This window comes from Thermobia domestica, chromosome 16 (assembly GCF_964235325.1).
Source record: "Thermobia domestica chromosome 16, izTheDome1.hap1.1, whole genome shotgun sequence".
Lineage (NCBI taxonomy): Eukaryota > Metazoa > Arthropoda > Insecta > Zygentoma > Lepismatidae > Thermobia > Thermobia domestica.
In genome coordinates, this window is record NC_137469.1 from 83,500,561 (window position 1) to 83,519,454 (window position 18,894).

The 18,894-nt window shown below is 34.8% G+C and overlaps 1 protein-coding gene across 1 annotated transcript in view; it reads left to right on the top strand.

Moving 5' to 3' along the window:
* Positions 1-10: 10 nt before the first annotated feature.
* Positions 11-18,894, top strand: part of LOC145673203 (tRNA (guanine-N(7)-)-methyltransferase) — a 35,505-nt gene continuing 16,621 nt past the window's right edge. The window contains exons 1-4 of the mRNA XM_081742679.1: positions 11-280; positions 6,370-6,506; positions 12,526-12,710; positions 16,505-16,618. Of these exons, the coding sequence (XP_081598805.1) occupies positions 189-280; positions 6,370-6,506; positions 12,526-12,710; positions 16,505-16,618 (528 nt within the window). The 5' untranslated portion in view covers positions 11-188. The remainder of the gene's footprint in view (positions 281-6,369; positions 6,507-12,525; positions 12,711-16,504; positions 16,619-18,894) is intronic.

Genomic DNA, 18,894 nt, shown 5'->3' on the forward strand with positions numbered 1-18,894 from the left:
AATGAACCATATTTCAGAGATGTGATTACTCTGGTTTGATTGTTCATTAATAGGAAAGTTACACTGTCTTTGAGTTTCGTACAAGGGACATGCATAAGTGCAAGGTTTAGATTGAGAATGTTTACAAAGAAAATGCACCCATTGTGATTATGCTGTAGCTCATTGATTGACAGGTTTTACCAAGTAAAATGTCTAGTGACGAACGCGTATCCCTGCCACAGAAGAAATATTTTCGGCAACGCGCTCATTCGAACCCGATAGCAGATCATTGTTTTGACTAGTAAGTTTCGACGGTACATATTTTTAAACGTGATATCACTTTTCATGAGTGTTTACTTAAATGAAATATAATCTCCTCTTACTAGGAAATGCATTTGTACTTCTTAAAAAGTGTTTCTGGTAAACTTTACAATACACGCTCCAGCTGTGCATCGAAAGGTATAGTAGAGTAAGATAGGGATAAGTAGGGTTGGAGTAGGAACGGGTTAGGTTAAGGTTAGGGAAGTTTTGATACATTTTCATAAAATTAATAGAGTGTAATTTCTCGTTACTGAGTGAGTATTCCAGCTGGAGCGGGCATTGTAAAGTTAACCCACTGGAGTTGTAGGTTGACTTTAGAAAGCCTAAATATAAATACGGAGTATGTTTAGTACAAGGGGTCCAGAAGCACTAAAAAACACAGAATTTACAGGAGAAATGAATGATGCAAGTACTTAGACGTAACATAACGTGACCAAATCTAACCTAACCTAACATAAACTAACCTAAGCTAACCTGAAATAACCTAAATTTACCTAATATTATAAAAATAAGCGAAATTCTATCATTTTTTCGGAAAATTATGCGGGACTCCTACACTAATTTAACATAAACTAACCTAACCTAACCTAAACTAAACTAACCTAAGCTAGCCTAAACTAACCGAATGTGAATAGAAATTACCAAAATTGTAACATTTTTCACAGAAAAGAGCTGGACCCCTTCTGCTAAACATAGGCCATAAATACAGTATGTAGGCATATGCAATAAAAACGAAAATGCTAAAAACACGATTCAATCTATGCGAATGCTATAAAACCGCATTAGGACAAGAGGCAGGAAGAGGGTCCGCCCATAGGAAGCAGGTGCTTCAGTGACGGTGGGCGTATACATGGGAGAATGAAAAAACGGGACTCCTTTAGATGACGGGGACCTAAAGTAGGGTAAGAAATAGAATACTTACAGGAAAAATGGGATAAATTCTGCTTTTGGAGGACCAGAATTTTTTCTAAAAATTGATACTTTTTAAATTCTAAATATAGCCTAATTTTGGTTCGGTTAGGTGTTTCACGGGAAATTTAACTTTGTACTTATCTTCACATTTTGTATAGAACCAAAGGGCTTTTTTTAAAGCATTTTTTTGCTCCTCCCCAGCAACATTTGGTGTTCCTCTCCATTACACATACATCATTTCTTTTCTGTTCACAGATTATCATATTAATTACCCTTCCGTAACAACAACTCGTTTCTCCTGTAAACATTTTTTATACCTAATTTGGCCCTCGAATACAGAATTAATCCGAGAAATTAGTTGGAGTAAAGGAAACCTAATTGATTTATGTTTCATTTATGAATGAAATAGAAGTACATTTTGTAGAAATGAAAAATAGTTGTAGAGATTATATGTACTTACCGGAAGCGCACGTAAGAAAATATGAATACAATGATATAAGTAGTTAACACTAACATAACCTAACCTAACCCAACCTAATATTAACAGAAATTAGCGAAATTGTAACTTTTTTTTTCGAAAAAAAGGGCTGGTCCCCTTCAACTAAACATTGTCCGGAAAAATACGGCATACCAATACAATGCAGCATAAGAATAGCGTGTCAATTTTTTAAAATTGCGCAAGGTAGCCACTAGTCTAAGTTCGTGATTAAATGCCAATATAACAGCGTATTGGGCACAAGGATTCCTTTAAATTATTTTTTTACAAAATAACAATAATGGCATGTGTATTTTCTGTTGTAATCTACAAGTAGAGATATTTCAATATGTCGTACTGTAATATGTTCAATACTTAAGCTAGCTTTTAATGTCGTTTACACCAGTATACGCGTATTTGGCCAAAAGGTGAAATTTGATTTCGTCAGTTAGGAAAACTTTGTTGTGTAAGCCATAGCTGAACCGTTTGTTAGTTTTGGCACAGGCAAGTCGCAGCTCCCTGTTTATTTTATTTATTTGTCTATTTATTGTAACGTCCCACGATTATGTTCCAAGACTAAAGGAGATGGTGATGATGATAGTGAACGAAGTGATGGAGTGAAAAAAGTAAAAGAGAAAACCCATGTGCACGCTGTTTGTCCTGGTTAAAGCTTACTTGGTGCGAGCTGGGATCGAACCAGAGACTACGTGTGAGAGGTGAGCGTTCTACCAGTGAGCCACCACATCCCTAATTGTGATAAATGCATGACCATGGGGCTACTTGCGTCCAGTACTTAATTCTGCGTAGACATACATTTTACCCCTTTTCGTAGAGGGGGAGGAGAATGGAGAGTTTATTCAATTTAGTTTCTGTAATAGTTTTCCTTGTTCGCTGACTTTTTTTTTTCCATCTGCATTAGTTTCAAAAGGGAGACACTTTCTGGTTCATTTCTAATAAAGTTTTCTTTTTTAAACTTATGTACAATACTTCTAGATGTGGAAAAGGGTCTGTTCATTGTTTCAGTTATTTGTTTTTTTCGAATTCGATTATATTACTACTCTAGCCTTGAATTTTTTAAAAAAAATTTATTCCCCAAATTTGTTCTAATGGGAAACTAATATTACAAAAGCGAGAAACTAAACTTGCATCTACGGTTCTTGCATAGATAATTATCCCTTTGGGGATCCGATGGTACAATTTGTAGGCCTACCATACGAGTGTTTCATGGTACATTGCGTTATAACTCTCTTATTTGAGCTTTTTCGTCCGGGTTTTATTTTTTTGTTTGTTTTTCAAGTCCAGAGGCATTGTAGAAGACCTTACGTATGATTTCACACCTTCCTGCGTCGAGACATAGGAGGTGATGACGTCATAATTCTAAAATATATATTTTCTTTTATTAAGCCTATGTTCATTATTTTTGGCGGGCTTATATTTGCACGTAGAAGATTGAAATTTTGCACAAACATTCAGTCCACCGAGTAGTATTTACCAGATTTTTTTTTTTTCAGATTTCTGCCTTAAAACAGGGGGGGGGGGGGGATCCAGAGGGACAAAAAGTTGAAAAAGGGATATTTTTACAAAAAAATCTCTTTCTTCGGGATTTTCCCGCCGTAGATACATGGTGGAGACATGTGAATGGTACCGCCTGAAAGGCAGTTCTATTATGAAGAGAATGATGGGCGAAACATGACCCTAGGGTAATTGGGGATGTGTCAGGGAATTTTTATCAAAATATACTTCTGAATATTGGACATTTTAGTTTTTTTTTTTTTTTTTTTGGCTTATTTTTGAAAATTGAGGCCAAAAAATCCCTTTTTTCGGGATTTTCCCGTCTGAGATACATGATGGAGACATGTGAATGGTACCGCCTGAAAGGCAGTTCTATTCTGAAGAGAATGATTGGCGGATTATAGTCCTAGAGTAAATAGAGATGTCTCAGGAAATTTTTTACCTGAGAGCATGGTGTTTTGCGGTAATTTGGGGCATTGTAGGGATTCTTGATAAAATTTCTCCCACCCTTACTATTCAAGATAGAAACTTGAAATTTGGCACACACATTCAGTCTACCAAGAACTATTTATCAGATTTTTCTGAGATCTCTACGTTCACACAGGACCGCTCCAGAGGGGCCCAATTTGTGAAAAAAAAAAAAAAAATCCCGAAATTTTCCCTTTGACATCACTTTTCCCTCTCCTGGTATATGGTATGAGCATGCAAGTGGTTCTCTTTGAAAGCCAGCTCCATTCTGAAGAGAATGAGGTATGAACCATGATCCTAGGATAAATAGTGACGATGCAGTAGCTGCTTGATTAAAAGTCTAAAAAATGCCCCAAAAACCCCGGATGCCGAAAGGTAAGCCAGACACTCAGCCGTTAGTAGTCATCAGTCTACTTCCGGAAGTTCATGTTTCAAACCTGCGACTGACCGTTCTGACTGAAGTTTATGCAGAGGATTTCCATCAGTTGCATAAGAAATATCTTTAAATATAGACCCTGACTAACTTCCTGCTATTGCCCACTTTTCTGTTATTGTTGTCTAATTTTTCTGATTCCTGTGTAAATTGGTCTTGTTAGCTATATGTGAAAGTAGGTTAAATAAATCAATTTATGCAAATATGTGTAAAATAATATAACATAAAATAAAATACAAATTCAAATCTTGTTATTTTGTGTCATAAGAAAAGGAAATATTATTTTGGGGTTATTGCCCAACGATTTAAGTTAAGATTTTCCTTCTTGTATAATACGTCGTCATTTAAAATAATAAGAAAATAAAGTGACATTATTTTATGTATTTGGATTTGATTAAAAAACCTATAATTTCGATGTCTTGGATACCACTTTTGTCTTTGTCAAGGCCAACGATGCCTTTGAAGTTGTAACTAAGTTACCTAATTTTACATATTCCGTCTATGAATTCATCAAAAAGAATAAACTTGAAACTATAAAATCTACCGGAACTCAAAATGCACTACAATATATATATATATATATAAGTACGAATGAAAGTACACAAACTCATGTATTAACTATAACGAACTGTGTTTCATCTTCAGAACACTGGGATATTTATAATGTCTGTCAAAATCCAATCACCCTATCTGTTATAATCTCTACAAGTATATAAACTTGCTGGAAAAGTTTAAAAATCTAGTATGAAAAATTTTATATGGGAGTATTACCAGATTACAATTTAGTGATATTTTACGTCGTGTTACAAAGCTTGACAATATAATCCCAGTCTTTACCAAGTGAACCATTATGTAGATTGAATCTAGGCTCTTTAGCTAATAAAGTGGGATTCATGTGTAGATGTCTAATTTGCGAAGTAGACTTATGGAGCAATTCTACATATTTAATGGTGTTCTTAGATGTACTGTAGATACATGTTTAGATACGCCTAATACCGCAATATCATAGTCCTTTGAGTCTCGCAAATGTTCATTAACCCTATTTGCTACATGTCATTCCAATGTAAGTTTGTCGAGATTGACACGTTACTAAATATATTCCGAGAAGCTCTGATTGTCCACATAATAATGTTTGTATTCTGTTAAATAACTTTCTAAATTCATCGGAGAATTAATAGTTACTTCGAAATCGCATTTATTAGCAACCTTCTGTAGTTTTTAAGAGAGTTTTGGCTATAATGGGAAGGAAATCCACTTTACAAAGCATACGTTATCCTTATATAGGCTTATACCTTTACTGTCTTTTTTGTAAGTTTTTAACGTGTGATATTCCCATTTACCTAACGTAAATTTAGAACGTTTATTATTAGTAGTAGTAGTATTAGTATTAGTATTGTTATAGGTATTCTGTCATTACTGGCAGGTCACTTGCCGCAACTGAAAAGCTTCCATGTTCCACCGACCTCAGTTAATCCTCTTCGTCTTCATGTACGAATTTTCTGTTTTGATACTGTCTATCAACTGTAGCCTCTTTCGCCCCCCCCCCCCTCCCATCTCCCTGTCTTCCCTGCCACCATACCTTCTAACATGTCTCTCATGATATAGTTCCTTGTCAGCCAATATTCCAACCAATTTCCCTTCCTCTTTTCAATTACATATAAAATCGTTCTTTTCCCCCTTACCATTTCTAACACACACTGATTCATTTTCTGCTCGAGCCAGCTAATTCTCTCCATTCTTTTCCACATCCACATTGCGAAAGCTTCCGGTCGTTTTGTGTCGCTTTTGCATAATGTTCATGTTTCTGCCCAATACAATACAATACTCTGCACGAAGCGTTTTATAGTCTTTTTCTCAACTCTTTATTCGAAGATTTACAAAAGAGACTTTTTTTCCCTCCTAAATGCTTATTTCACCATTTCCATCGGGGACCTGTTTTTACTCTTGTCCTTCTATCTTTGACAGTTTTGTTCCAATCACTATGGCTTTTGTTCATTAAGGAGGAATAAATAATAAACTTTTTTTTTTAGGTATTCCTCTACTCATCTTCTATAGAGACTTCGAAATGTGTTGAATTTTGAAACTCATTTTACATCCTCAAAGGTATTGTTGACCTTGACAGTGATTTTCTCAAGACATCGAAATTATGAATCTTTTAATAAAATCCAAATACACTAAAGTATGTTACTTTATTTTCTAATTATCGTATCAGACTTACTATTATAAAGCAAAATAAGCCCTAATACTTCATTTCTACAAATCTTTACAGCCCAACATGCCCAGAAGAAATGGATTGGTCCAAATTGTATCCAAACTTTTTCTCATCAGGAAATACAGAAGAGGAAGATGTTGCGAAGAAGCAGGTTGAATTTGCAGACATTGGATGTGGTTACGGTGGACTATTAGGTAAAAAATTGCAAGTAATAATAATGTTTTTGGTTATTTCTCTTTGTGTTCACTTTATACAAGGACCTGCTGGTGGAATAATAGGTAATTATTGCAAGTTACCGCGCTTTCTCTTATCATGGTTAAGCATAATGCGAGTGTAAAACGATTTATGATAAGTAAAAAATCTTAATAATTTATGCAAAGAAATGAGGAAAATATAATCAAAGGCAATACAGAAACGGCATATAGAAAGGTTAGACAGTTCGATGAGAAAAAGAAATGCACAGACACTATCATAGATAAGGACGGAACAACGCTAATAGAAGAGGAGCAGATAACAAGGAGATGGAAAGAATACATTGAAGAATTTTACAAAGGAGATAGAGTGAACGAAGAAGAGATAGAGAAGGGAAAAGACGTCGATAAAAATGAATTAGGACCATCAGTTTTACAGTGCGAATTTGGCAATGCTTTGGAGAAAATGCAACATGGTAAGGCCCCAGGAATAGATCAACTACCAACGGAAGTGAGTAAGAATCTCGGAACAGCAACAAAGAAACTATTTAATCTTATTAATAAAATGTACATCTCGGAAAAAATACCAAGAGACTTCGAGAAAAGCATATTGGTACCTATCCCGAAGAGAAAAAGCGCACGGAAATGAGAAGAACACAGAACGTTAAGTTTGCTTTCCCATGCATCAAAAATACTGTGCAAAATTATCGCACAACGAATAGAGGGGAAGATCGAAGAACGTTTATCGGAGGACCAGTTTGGATTCAGGAGGAAAACAGGAACAAGGGAAGCAATACTGAGTCTACGGTTGATCATGGAACAGCACATCAGAATAAATAAACCAATTGTGATAGCATTTGTAGATATACAGAAAGCTTTTAACAACGTAGATTGGAATATCTTGTTCAAAGCGTTGAAGAATCTGAAAGTAGATTACAGAGACAGAAGAATAATATACCATCTTTACTGGAACCAGACAGCTGTTATAGGAAGAGATCAGAAGGAAGCAAGAATAAGTAAAGAAGTGAGGCAAGGATGCGGACTTTCACCTCTCCTGTTTAACGTCTATATAGAAGAGGCTATGAAACAATTCTTGGATAAAAGCGAGAAAGGCGTAGGCTTTCAGCACAGTAAGGTTTGCAGATGACATAGCATTGATAGCGGAGAACGATGGAGACATGCAAGAAGCACTTTCAAACTTAAACGACGAACTGGAAAAAACATGCAAAATGAAGATAAATAAGAAGAAAACGAAAGTCATAAAGTGCACAAGAGCAAGACAGGAAGGGGCAAACGTATGGCTAGATGGAGAGAAAATCGAAGACGTTAAGACGTTCCCCTATTTAAAAAGGCTAATATCCTCGGGCGGAAGAAGTGAAAAAGACGTAAGTTCCAGAATGGCACAGGCTAAACAAGCATTCAATAGGAAAAGAGGACTACTATACCCTGGCCGGTGAACGATGATTTGTGACAGTTTAGCACAAGGCCACGGCGAGCGAGCAGAAGACAGCAGGTCAACCAACCTTAGGCTCAGAACCTGTCGCGTCTCCATGGTAACGGCCGCACATTGCCAAACCTACACTCACCCTCAACGAGGAAGAAGACGATTCTCCCCTGCGCGAGAAACACATGACAACACCGCACTCCTCAGTCGTCCTCGCGAGCTGAGCTGTCAGAAATCATCGTTCGCCGGCCAGGGTATAACAACAAGAAATGTGTCGCTGGACGTTCATAAACGATTTATTAAAACACTGGTATGGAGCGTGGCGCTGTACGGATCAGAGACGTAGACATTGAGAAAAGCTGAAATATCCAAACTGGAAGCATTTGAAATGTAGTGTTGGCGCAGATTGCTGCGCATATCATAGACCGAAAAGAAAAGGAATGAAGACGTACTAAAGGAAGCTAATGAAAGACGACAGATCATGAAGATAATAGGAAAAAGAAGAAACAGCATGCTTGGCCATCTTATTGGACACTCCGATTGAATCACTGTGCTGATAGAGGGAAAGTCAGAAGGAACCAGGAAGAGGAAGACTAAGGATAGAATATCTAGATGCTGTTACGAAGAAGAGGCCTTATCAAAATATAAAACAGCTCTCCCAAGCGAGAGAAAAGTTTTAAAATTTCCATGTTGCCCACCAACCTATGGTTGAGGTGAACAAGAAGAAGTTGTATTGTTAAGGTTAATGCTGTCAACATTATTAGCTAGTGCGATTCTTCAACTTCGGAAGATAGCTTAAGGTAAAGTACTATCATTTCGTCCCAAATGAGACACTAACATAGTTTTGACATCAGTGATATTTTCTTCAGCTTTGATATGAACAATGAAGTCATCATACAAATAAGTGGTAATATTATTTTTAAGGAGTTTGTTATATCAAAACGCCTTTGTATTTTTACTCTGTCCATGTGTCCTTCTGTCCGTGCTGGAAACAAAAAATGTCTGTCCGTTTGTCTGGAAACAAAAAATGTCTGTCCGTTTGTCTGGAAACAAAAAATGTTGATAGAAGTGCTATCCAAACCGGAAATGATAGAAATCAACCATTTTCGGTTTTAATGTTGACCACTAGGGCCTGGGATTTTATAACATTTTATTATTATTATTATTATTATTATTATTTATTTATTTATTTATTTATTTTATTTATTTAATATACAACACAACAGGCTTAATACCCAATTACAGTGTTGTGTACATACAGCAAACATTACATATATAAGTTTCTTAATTATTACTACAGAAAATTTCTTGTTTCACATATGATCTGAATCTGTTTTCTGAAAGACTAAATACATCCACTTTATCAAGCTTATTTACAATATCATTGTATAATTTACACAGCCTCCACATAGGGGATTTATATAATATATTGCTCCTGGCTTTTGCACAATAAAATGTCCCTGTATTTTCTACTCTTGTTTTGCAAGTGGGAATCCGTAATGATATTTTCGAGACCAACTCCATACAGTCAATCTTATTGTTTAATAACTTGTATAAGAATAACAAGTCCAACATCCATCTTCTTTTTTCTAGAGTTTGAAAATTAAAGTTGTTTACTAGATCATTGTAGGAATAATATTTGGGATAATAATTAGTTTTTTTGTATGTAAGCATTTTCAAGAATTTAGTTTGGATGTTTTCTATTTCTTGAGAGTATTTTTTATTATTGGGGGTCCATATTGTAGAACAATATTCTAATTTTGATCTAACATATGTAAAATAAAGTGTTGTAAACGTTGTCTCACTGGAGAAATCTTGCCCTATTCTGTAAATTAAACCTAAGTTTCTATATGCGCTGTTTGTTATCATATCTATGTGTTGATTGAAATTTAGTTCAGGATCAAAAATAACGCCTAAATCTTTGACAGTACTTGGATTAGACAATTTAGTGTTTTTCAGTGTATAGTCAAAAGTGATGGGGTTTCTTTTTCTCGTAAAAGACAGAGATTTACACTTGGATACATTTATTATTAATTTGTTGTCATCGCACCATGTTTGAACTCGCTGTAGGTCTTGTTGTAGTTGTATGCAGTCTTCAGTTGAATTAATTCTAGAATATAATTTGAGATCATCAGCGAATAGGAGAATCTCAGAGTTTTCAATAAAAAGTGGAATTTCATTAATAAGTAGGAGAAATAGCAGAGGACCCAGATGAGATCCTTGAGGAACCCCAGACAGAGTAACAAACTTTTCGGTGAGTTGTTTACTAGATCATTGTAGGACCCAGATGTAGACCCAGATATTATTATTATTATTATTATTATTATTATTATTATTATTATTATTATTATTATTATTATTATTATTATTATTATTTCACGTGAGATCGAATTATGGAGAGGGATCTTGTCGTATCTAGTGAAAATGAACTGAAATAAGCCAATATGGAGGGACATATTCTACTTTTTGTTTTCATATGTTTCCTCGCTTTTCAGACAAGATAACATATTTATCTATAATTTTGTAATTTTCCTCCGTACAGTCATTTTTCTGTATCTTCGTTATACCCTTATTTTGACAGACTCGGAAATTGAAAACATCTATGATTTCTCTGTAATTGTCTGAGCTTGCATGACGTAAATTTGTTCTTCATTTATGTATCAATACATATACACGATAATCGCCTGCGAGAAGTAAAATTAATTTGAACTGCTGTTTATTTATTTATTTATTTCATTTTACAACAATAAAAGAATAACTAAAATCAATCTATTTTCTTAAAACAAAATGTAGTTGCTTGGCTCAAACTCGTCGATAGTCAACAGTCGTTGACTTCTGCAATAGTGCAATAAAGAGAACGGAGTTGAGGAAAGAACCTGGTGGTTTATCGTGTTTGTCGATAACAATTAACAACAATGGTTTGGAAGGAGTGTTGGACAACGCAGCGGCATCTCTTGCAGGCCAAGTGAGTATGGGTTGGTTTATCAACTGTAGTAATAGTTAGAGAGGATCGAGAATCAGTGGTCGACTAAGCGGCGTAATGGATGTCTCGTTGATTACGATGCCTCGTGTAAAGAAATCAGAATTGTTCTAGTTGAGAGGTTATGCTATGGTAGTTTGTAGTGATATTTTCTCCGCAGATGACAAGAGTTTGTTTTGCTAGCTATGTGAAATATCTTTGGAATATTCATAAAGATCTTCAGTATTGCAGCATACAGACATTGCGAAGGAGAAAACGAACATGTCTTAGGCATTGCTTCAACGTGTAGTGGCAGCTCAGTTTAGTCGGTTGTCATCTTTTTCCAAGGATTTGTGCAAAGTGTATATCGCATTTGGTATTCCTCTGTGGAAGTTAGAAGAATCAACCCTTCGTGAGTTTCTTCAAAAATACTGTGATAGACAGTTTCCTCACGTATCCATGCTTAGGAACGCCTACGTGGAAAATATATACAGTGAAACTATGTATCATCCGAGACAAAGTAAAAAAAACTTGGGGCTGTCAGTGGACGAGACGATCAAGTGTTGCGGGCGTTACAAGTGCAAGGTATTCTAGAAACGGAACAGGCGGGAGAAATATTCCTTGTGCATTTTGAAGAGTTGAAGAACATGAACCATTCAACATTCGCTAGCTGTATTCAAAATTAATACTATTTCCAGAAAATGTTTCGTGCGATAGGCTCCTCATAATATATACAACTAATTATATGTTGAAGGGAAGAAAAACTTTAAGCATTCTATATCCGAAAATATTGAACATAATCTGGTTAGCAGTTTCAACTTCTGTAAAATGTTTTGAAAGTTGTAAAAGACAATAAACAAATTTGTCTGTCTATTAAATTATAATATTATGACACTCACTTCCATGTTTCCTGAAGAAAGAAAAAAAAAAATGCATCAACATCTGCAATATTTCAAAAACTAATAGGTTTAGCTTCTGACTGGGGAGGCTGCTGCTTTTTCCACATGTACGGTATTTATTACATATTTTATTTTTCTGGATGTGTGTATCTTCTGTGAAATCCTTCTCAAAAAAATATTTATACCTTAGAAAATAGTTTGATGGAACAAAGTTTATAAAATTCACTTAAAGTTTTTGCTTGATATTAGCAAGCATTTTAAACACCGACACCTTTTTCTTTCGTAGGTGCAGCTAAATAATTTTTGTAACTCATGCTTTGACCCCTTTTTTAAGCTATCCTATGCTTTATTTATATTAACCTTTTAATGGGGAACACATCCTTAAACATGCTCCGAAGACGACACCAAATCGGAAAGAGTTTCTACAGGTGCGCTTAGTAAAAAGACTTGTCAATCATCGGTAAATTCTTCTAGAGACGCAGTTCTTTGGCTCTATGTTCGTGCATGGTTCTACCGTCTCCTAGATGTTAAAAAAGAAGAAAAGAAAAAAAAACTAGGAGTAACTATTGGAAATATGGTCCTCATTAAAGGGGTCAAAAGTACGAAATTATCCGCTATATTTTCCGTTCCTTTTTTCGTGATTACTTTGTAAATCATTGTTGCCAACTCATAGTTGAAAATTGTTCATCTTTGGTGATTTTTTGTATTATTTTATTCTAGTTACTCTGTCTCCTATGTTTCCTGATACTCTAATACTTGGGATGGAAATTCGAGTCAAAGTGTCAGACTATGTTGTTAACAGAATTTCAGCTCTGCGGTCCCAGAGTCCTGGTCAATACGAAAATATTGCTTGTATTAGAACTAATGCAATGAAATATCTTCCGAACTACTTTACTAAGGGTCAAGTAAGTATTGCATATCTCCTATAGATAACCTTTAGTATTAATAATAATTCTTTTTCCTTGTTTGATATAAAAAAGTTTATTCCTACACAACTAGTAGAAACATTTTTTGTTTATTTCTAATCATAGACAAGGTAGATAAAGATAAACCGAAGCAGACATGGGATCTGAGAAACCAAAAAGCATTAGTATATTCGACAAAGTTAACCACTAATGTAGGCACCGAAATGCCTCTGATGAAAGAGGCCAGGTTATTCATTGTATAGAAATAGTAGCCACAGAACAAATCCCTGAAAGAAGTACAAGAAAAAATTCCATGGCGAGTTCAACAGTGATCCACCCGCCAAGTCATACTCATACATGAACTGTAAAGAGGTTTGAGAAAATAGGATCTATGCTTATTATAACCGATAAGTAATTGCTATAAATGGTATTAATCATGTGGATTTATTGTAAACCGTCTAAGTAATTAGATATGATAGTTTCCTAATCACTTTTTCGAAATAAAATCTTTTGAATCTTGTAATTTAGTTCCTACTTATTACAAATACGTTATATCATAGCCATAATATTCGACACTAAGGTACTTCCGATATAAACTGACACGTCCTTCTCGTTTTTGTTATTAATGTTGTTGAGGCGTCCAAAATTTGGTTATTTACAAATGTTTGTGATAGTGTAGCGTCCTAGTTTGTAATGCAGAATAATAAATATAGTATTGTAGATACATGTGAAATATATAATAATCTGAAGTAGCCATTTAAGAAACTATAACTGTATTGTGGTTAGCCACACTGTTAATCAGGTTGTGTTACAGTGTATGTCAAACCATGTCCCCCGGTCGATAATTGTATGCTACAAAATTTCATTGCCTTTTATAAGTTAGTTTAAAAGAGTCATAGATGTTTCAAGTTAAATGGTCTACTCTCTTCTCTCTCTCTCTCTCTCTCTCTCTCTCTCTGTATCCTGTGAACTACTTTTTAAATAACATTGTTATTTAATTTTAATAAATGTATGTTAAAACAATTTTGTTTATTACAAACTAAATACAACTATTACTTAAAAAGTAGTTCATGGTATACCAAAACAACATGATACTTAATCAAATGCAGTTGGGTTCGTTGCTCTAGTCGCTGCCTTAAAGGAGCAGTTCGACTTAGAAATGCATTTTTTACAATTTATTTCCATTTGTAGAGTTGAAAATTCTAAAAGGAATGGTGTTTGTTTGATCGCGATACGTTCAGTCGTTAGCGAGTAACAGAGGAAGAAAGATTTTGTGATGACGTCATAGGTGGGCAAGGAGCGAGAGCAGGCTTACACACTACACAGTGCCAAGCATTTCGTTTGTGAGAGGTGCGGTGGTAGTTCTAAGTGCGGTTTCCTTTTCCAGAACTGATTGCAAAGACTTACAAATATCATCTGCATGTAGAAAATGATATCTGATGGTGGGCTGTACAAACATTTTTATAATATTATAAAACGTATCCTATAAAGCATGAATTCAGCGTTTCAAAAAAAAAAAAAAAAAAAAAAAAATCGAACCCAATATGTAAATAGATGGCGGACGAGATTGCTGCAACACCTAAGTACCTTTTCTTTAATCATTCTTCCGATTCCCAAACATAAGCATGTTCATTTTCACGTTTTGTTGCAATTTTTAACGCTGACCCTATAATTTTGTGCTTCAAGGTATGTACAGGAGCGCAACATATGAGGCAAAAATGAAATAACATCTGTAAAGTTTGCCAGAATACGAAAAACACCTCACCGGTTAAATTTATTTTATTCTCATAGCTGCCCGCGGAACAACTCTCATCGCCCGTTTCATCATTGTCACATGATACAGAGAAATTATACGATGAATCAATATCTTGAGGAACAGTCATCGTCACTGATTCCTTCTACAAGCCGGTATATTTCATTCCCTAATTCACATTGTATAGCTTATTTCTAAAGCAGTATCTTCAGAATCATTAGTGACATCGTCTCTATTACCCTCTAATGCCTCGTCTTGACTACAACCATCAATTGCGTCTTGTACGATATTTGTACGTTGGTAACTGGACATAGATCGGTGCTTGTTCAATGGCTCGGATTTTAAACCTTTCAATAATATACTTGGAACAGCATTCTATCTCAGTTTGCGTGTAAATAATTCTGGCATTAGCCAGAAGTGGATCTAGACGGTAAAAACTCAGGGGGGGAAGTCAGAACCCAGACTATGATATGTATATCATGTTTACTAAAAACTTTCAAAAATACCTAATAATAATAGCTTAAATCAATTGTGTCACTCAAAAACTGGGGGCCCTAGGCCCCCGGCCCTATCCTAGATCTGCCACTGGCATTAACTTTTCTTTCAGTAGACTTGACTTCTCGAAGGCAGGCTCTTCAAGATGTTCGGAACAAGAGTGATTTTATTTGGTACATTTTTTTCCCATTGATTTTCTTGAGCCATAATTTATATCGATCTGGTGATTTCTCACGACTTAGAAACGTAAGTAAAGATACTTTACGTCCTCAACTTCAATTGCACAAGAATTACAACCGAAAACACAGCAGGTGTTAGGCATTTCTACTTCACTTCACAGACACAGCACGCGCTGTACTAACACGTGTTTTCTACTTCACACTAGTGTTTCTTTTAGAAAAAAAATCCGGGGGGGGGGGGGGCAAAGGGACACAGTATTCGGCGAGGCACATTATTTTTACACAGTACTATTATATTTATTACATTATAGACGTAATATTTTGGTCTCCTCCGGGGGAATCTCTCAGAGATCCAGGAGACAGTGCCACCCTAAAAACATGTCTGGAAGAAACACTGTTTCGCACAACAAACGTAATTACTGCTCTCTCTCTCTACTCTTTTTTATACTAATGCTATAGGAAAAACAACTAACAAAAACTTCACTCAAGAATTCAACAGAGCAAGACTGCTAACAAATCCAAAACACAATCTATTAAATCCAATGCACTACTAAAGATTTATCAGCTGCGTACAAGGGAGTGGTTGCTGCCTCACATTGAGTTTCTCGCGTGTCCCACCAGTGACGTCACTATGTACGATTCATTAAAAACAAATGCCTGTAGAAGCTGAACGAGACGGCCTATCAAGATATAAAAAAATACGGGTCTCTTATTTTTTGTTACTCTTTCTATTGCACCAAACTTGTTTTTAACTCGAACTGCTCCTTTAACTTAGATTTTTGGGGAAATGTTATTCTGGCAACACTATAATTTCTATGGATGACAACACTGAAAATTCTTCAGGTTTATATTTTCTGTTCTAGAATAACATTATCTATTGATTGTGGTAAGTTGCATTTCATTATCTCCTTTCATTTATGAAAAACAAGCAAAAGAAAAATGGTAAATTTTGTATTATTTTTAGTAAGTCAGGCTCTTAAGGCCTGGCAACTACTCACAATTTTTGATAAAGACGAAAAGCATGGAATGTTAGTAAAGTAAAGATGTTAACATATTGATTAAAGTATTTATCGTAGGAACTCCAGATCTTGTCCTTCAATTACTTACCTATCACTTACCAAACCCTTAAACTACTCCTAAATTAAAACACTTGAAAGGAGGTAAGAACCTTGACCACCGAAAATTCAGAATCGTACACAAAAAAGTACTAAGACACTGGAAAAGGTAATTAATTTTGCTGAGAATGTGTACTTTGCGAAATGCTACAGGATGTTCGCTTTATTCTCAAACAATTTAAAACAAGTATACGATTTTGTTTCAAAAGATTGAAATTGGAAATTTAATTGCACATATTTGTCTATCTTCAGCTCAAGAAGATGTTTTTCTTGTACCCTGATCCTCATTTTAAAAAAGCGAAGCATAAATGGAGAATTATTAATCAAACTTTGTTGGCTGAATATGCTTACGTGCTAGCAGAAGAGGTGCGTATTATCCTACTTTTTTTTTTTTAATTTTAATCTTGAGGTGATGTAAACATATAATGAATGTAAATATTTTTCCAGAGAAAAAAATATATTATTTTTATTTTGCTTTCATTATTCGCTAAAAAGAGTATAAGAGTAAAATTTTTAATAAACTTTTTTCTGTTGTTAGTTTAATTAAAGTTTCTGTGTATTTTTAATTTTTGCTTGTATTTAATAAATAGAATTTTTGCATTTAAAAAAAAAAAGTTATTATGGGCAACACACTAATCTGGAATAAATTCTCGAGGCAATACTCCCTCTTAATTCCTCTGAGTGTTAACATTAATTATATGAATAAACTGTCTCAACGGACCGTACGTGCACTGTTAACCTGGGGTTTTATGAAATCAGTCTACCATTTTCCAATTACTTTTTTTGTAAACTTAGTTTAATGGCAGCTATAATTGTTGTTATATTCTCGTGTAATAAGACCCTCCCCGCTGATCTAGTGGCTAGCGCGTGTACCTTTGATGCACGTAGTTTCGGGTTAGATTCTGGGTGAGAGAGTGTTAAAATTTGAACGTATTCCTGTGGTTCGGATTCCAAATTTAATTATAGGTCCATGCCTCATATAGCCTTGGTGCTGAAAAGAAGCGCTAAAATTTAACAAACCAATCAACCATGTGTAGATTTCCGGTAAAGGAACAATGTTTTCACTCAATGACGTACTTGAATTAAGAAGTAACAGTCTGAAAATACAGAAATAAGGGTGTTGGAAGTAGATACACTAACCGCGCTTCAGCCTGTGGAATGTGCGTCATCTGGTTGGTCATAACCCTTTTTTTAGCTAAGCACCATGGAGGTAGGCATTATTATTTTCACATTCAAGAATTTCGTTAAATTAGGGATATTTTCCCTTATTTTTGTGTAAATGAAAACATTTTAAAGACATTTTTCTCCTCGATTTACTAAAAATACTGACGCAGTTTCAACTTCTACTTACCAATCAATAGTTCCATCCTTGGAATGTAACATATAAGCTTTTTCATCAGTACCATAATGTAACCAGTCCTTTGCAAACCATGTTTTCTTGAAAAGTGACTTCAATTACTATTTCTTTGCCACAAGAAGCAAAGAAAAAAGGAAAAAAATCGTAGTATTTCTGTTGCTATAGATTGCATTTTTTATTCGACCATAATGAAAGATTTAAAATCAATTGTTTACAAGTGTTTGTGGCATATTATTAGTTGTAGTTACATAAATTGGCACTGAGAAATTATACTCGTAGAAGAATTGTGGAAGGTCGTATTTTCCTAAGTACTGATTCAATTAAAATTGAAACTGGAAATATCTTAAACGTATGTTTTATAAAATTGAAACAGGAAATATCTTAAACGTACACTATCTAATATATAAAAATTAAGCTGATTATGTGTATGTGTAATCAAATTACGGCAAAACGGCCGAAGCGATTGAAGCGATTTTTGGTATATAGTTATCTATTACCTTGAACTAGGTTTCTGATCATTCTACTTTGGTTAAAATCAGGGTGGAAAAAAATCATGATTTTTTAAATAAAAATCATTTTTGTTGATTTTTTTGATTTAAATCGATTTTTTTGATTTAAATCAAATCTTTCTCCTGGTATAATACAAGTCGCGAATTGAAGATAAAGCGTTAGGAATTAGTATTAAATGCTAATTATGCCATTTAAGTGAAAGTATTGGGGTTGAATTTTGAATTATCCCCAATCGTTAACCTATATCAATCCCAAACAATGTTTCTTAACCCTCTTAAATTATGGCTCTTTTTAAAGGTAAATTATAGACTTTCAGTCAAGCAGCTACATCAACATCCCTATTTATCCTGGGATCATGGTACATACATCACTCTCTTTAGAATAGAACAGCTTTTGAAACGGTAACATTCACATTTCCTTATCATGTCCCTGAAGCGGGAAATTTTGAGAGTAATCGGCATTTTTTTAAACTTTTTTTTTTTTTTAAATTTGGTCCCCTCTGGATACCTCTGTGTTACAGCACGGATCTCAAAATCAACTGGGAAATGCTAAGGGGTGTACTAAATGTGTGTACAAAATTTCAAGCTTCTCTTTTGAGTAGTAAGAGTGAGGAAACTATTTAACAATGAGCTAAGAACATTCCCACAATGCCCCAGATGACCCGGATTTAATATAAAAATTTCCTCAGACATCCCTATTTATTCTAAGATCATGATTTGTACATTATTCTCATCAGAATAAAACAAATTTTCAAACAGTACCCTTCAAATGTCTC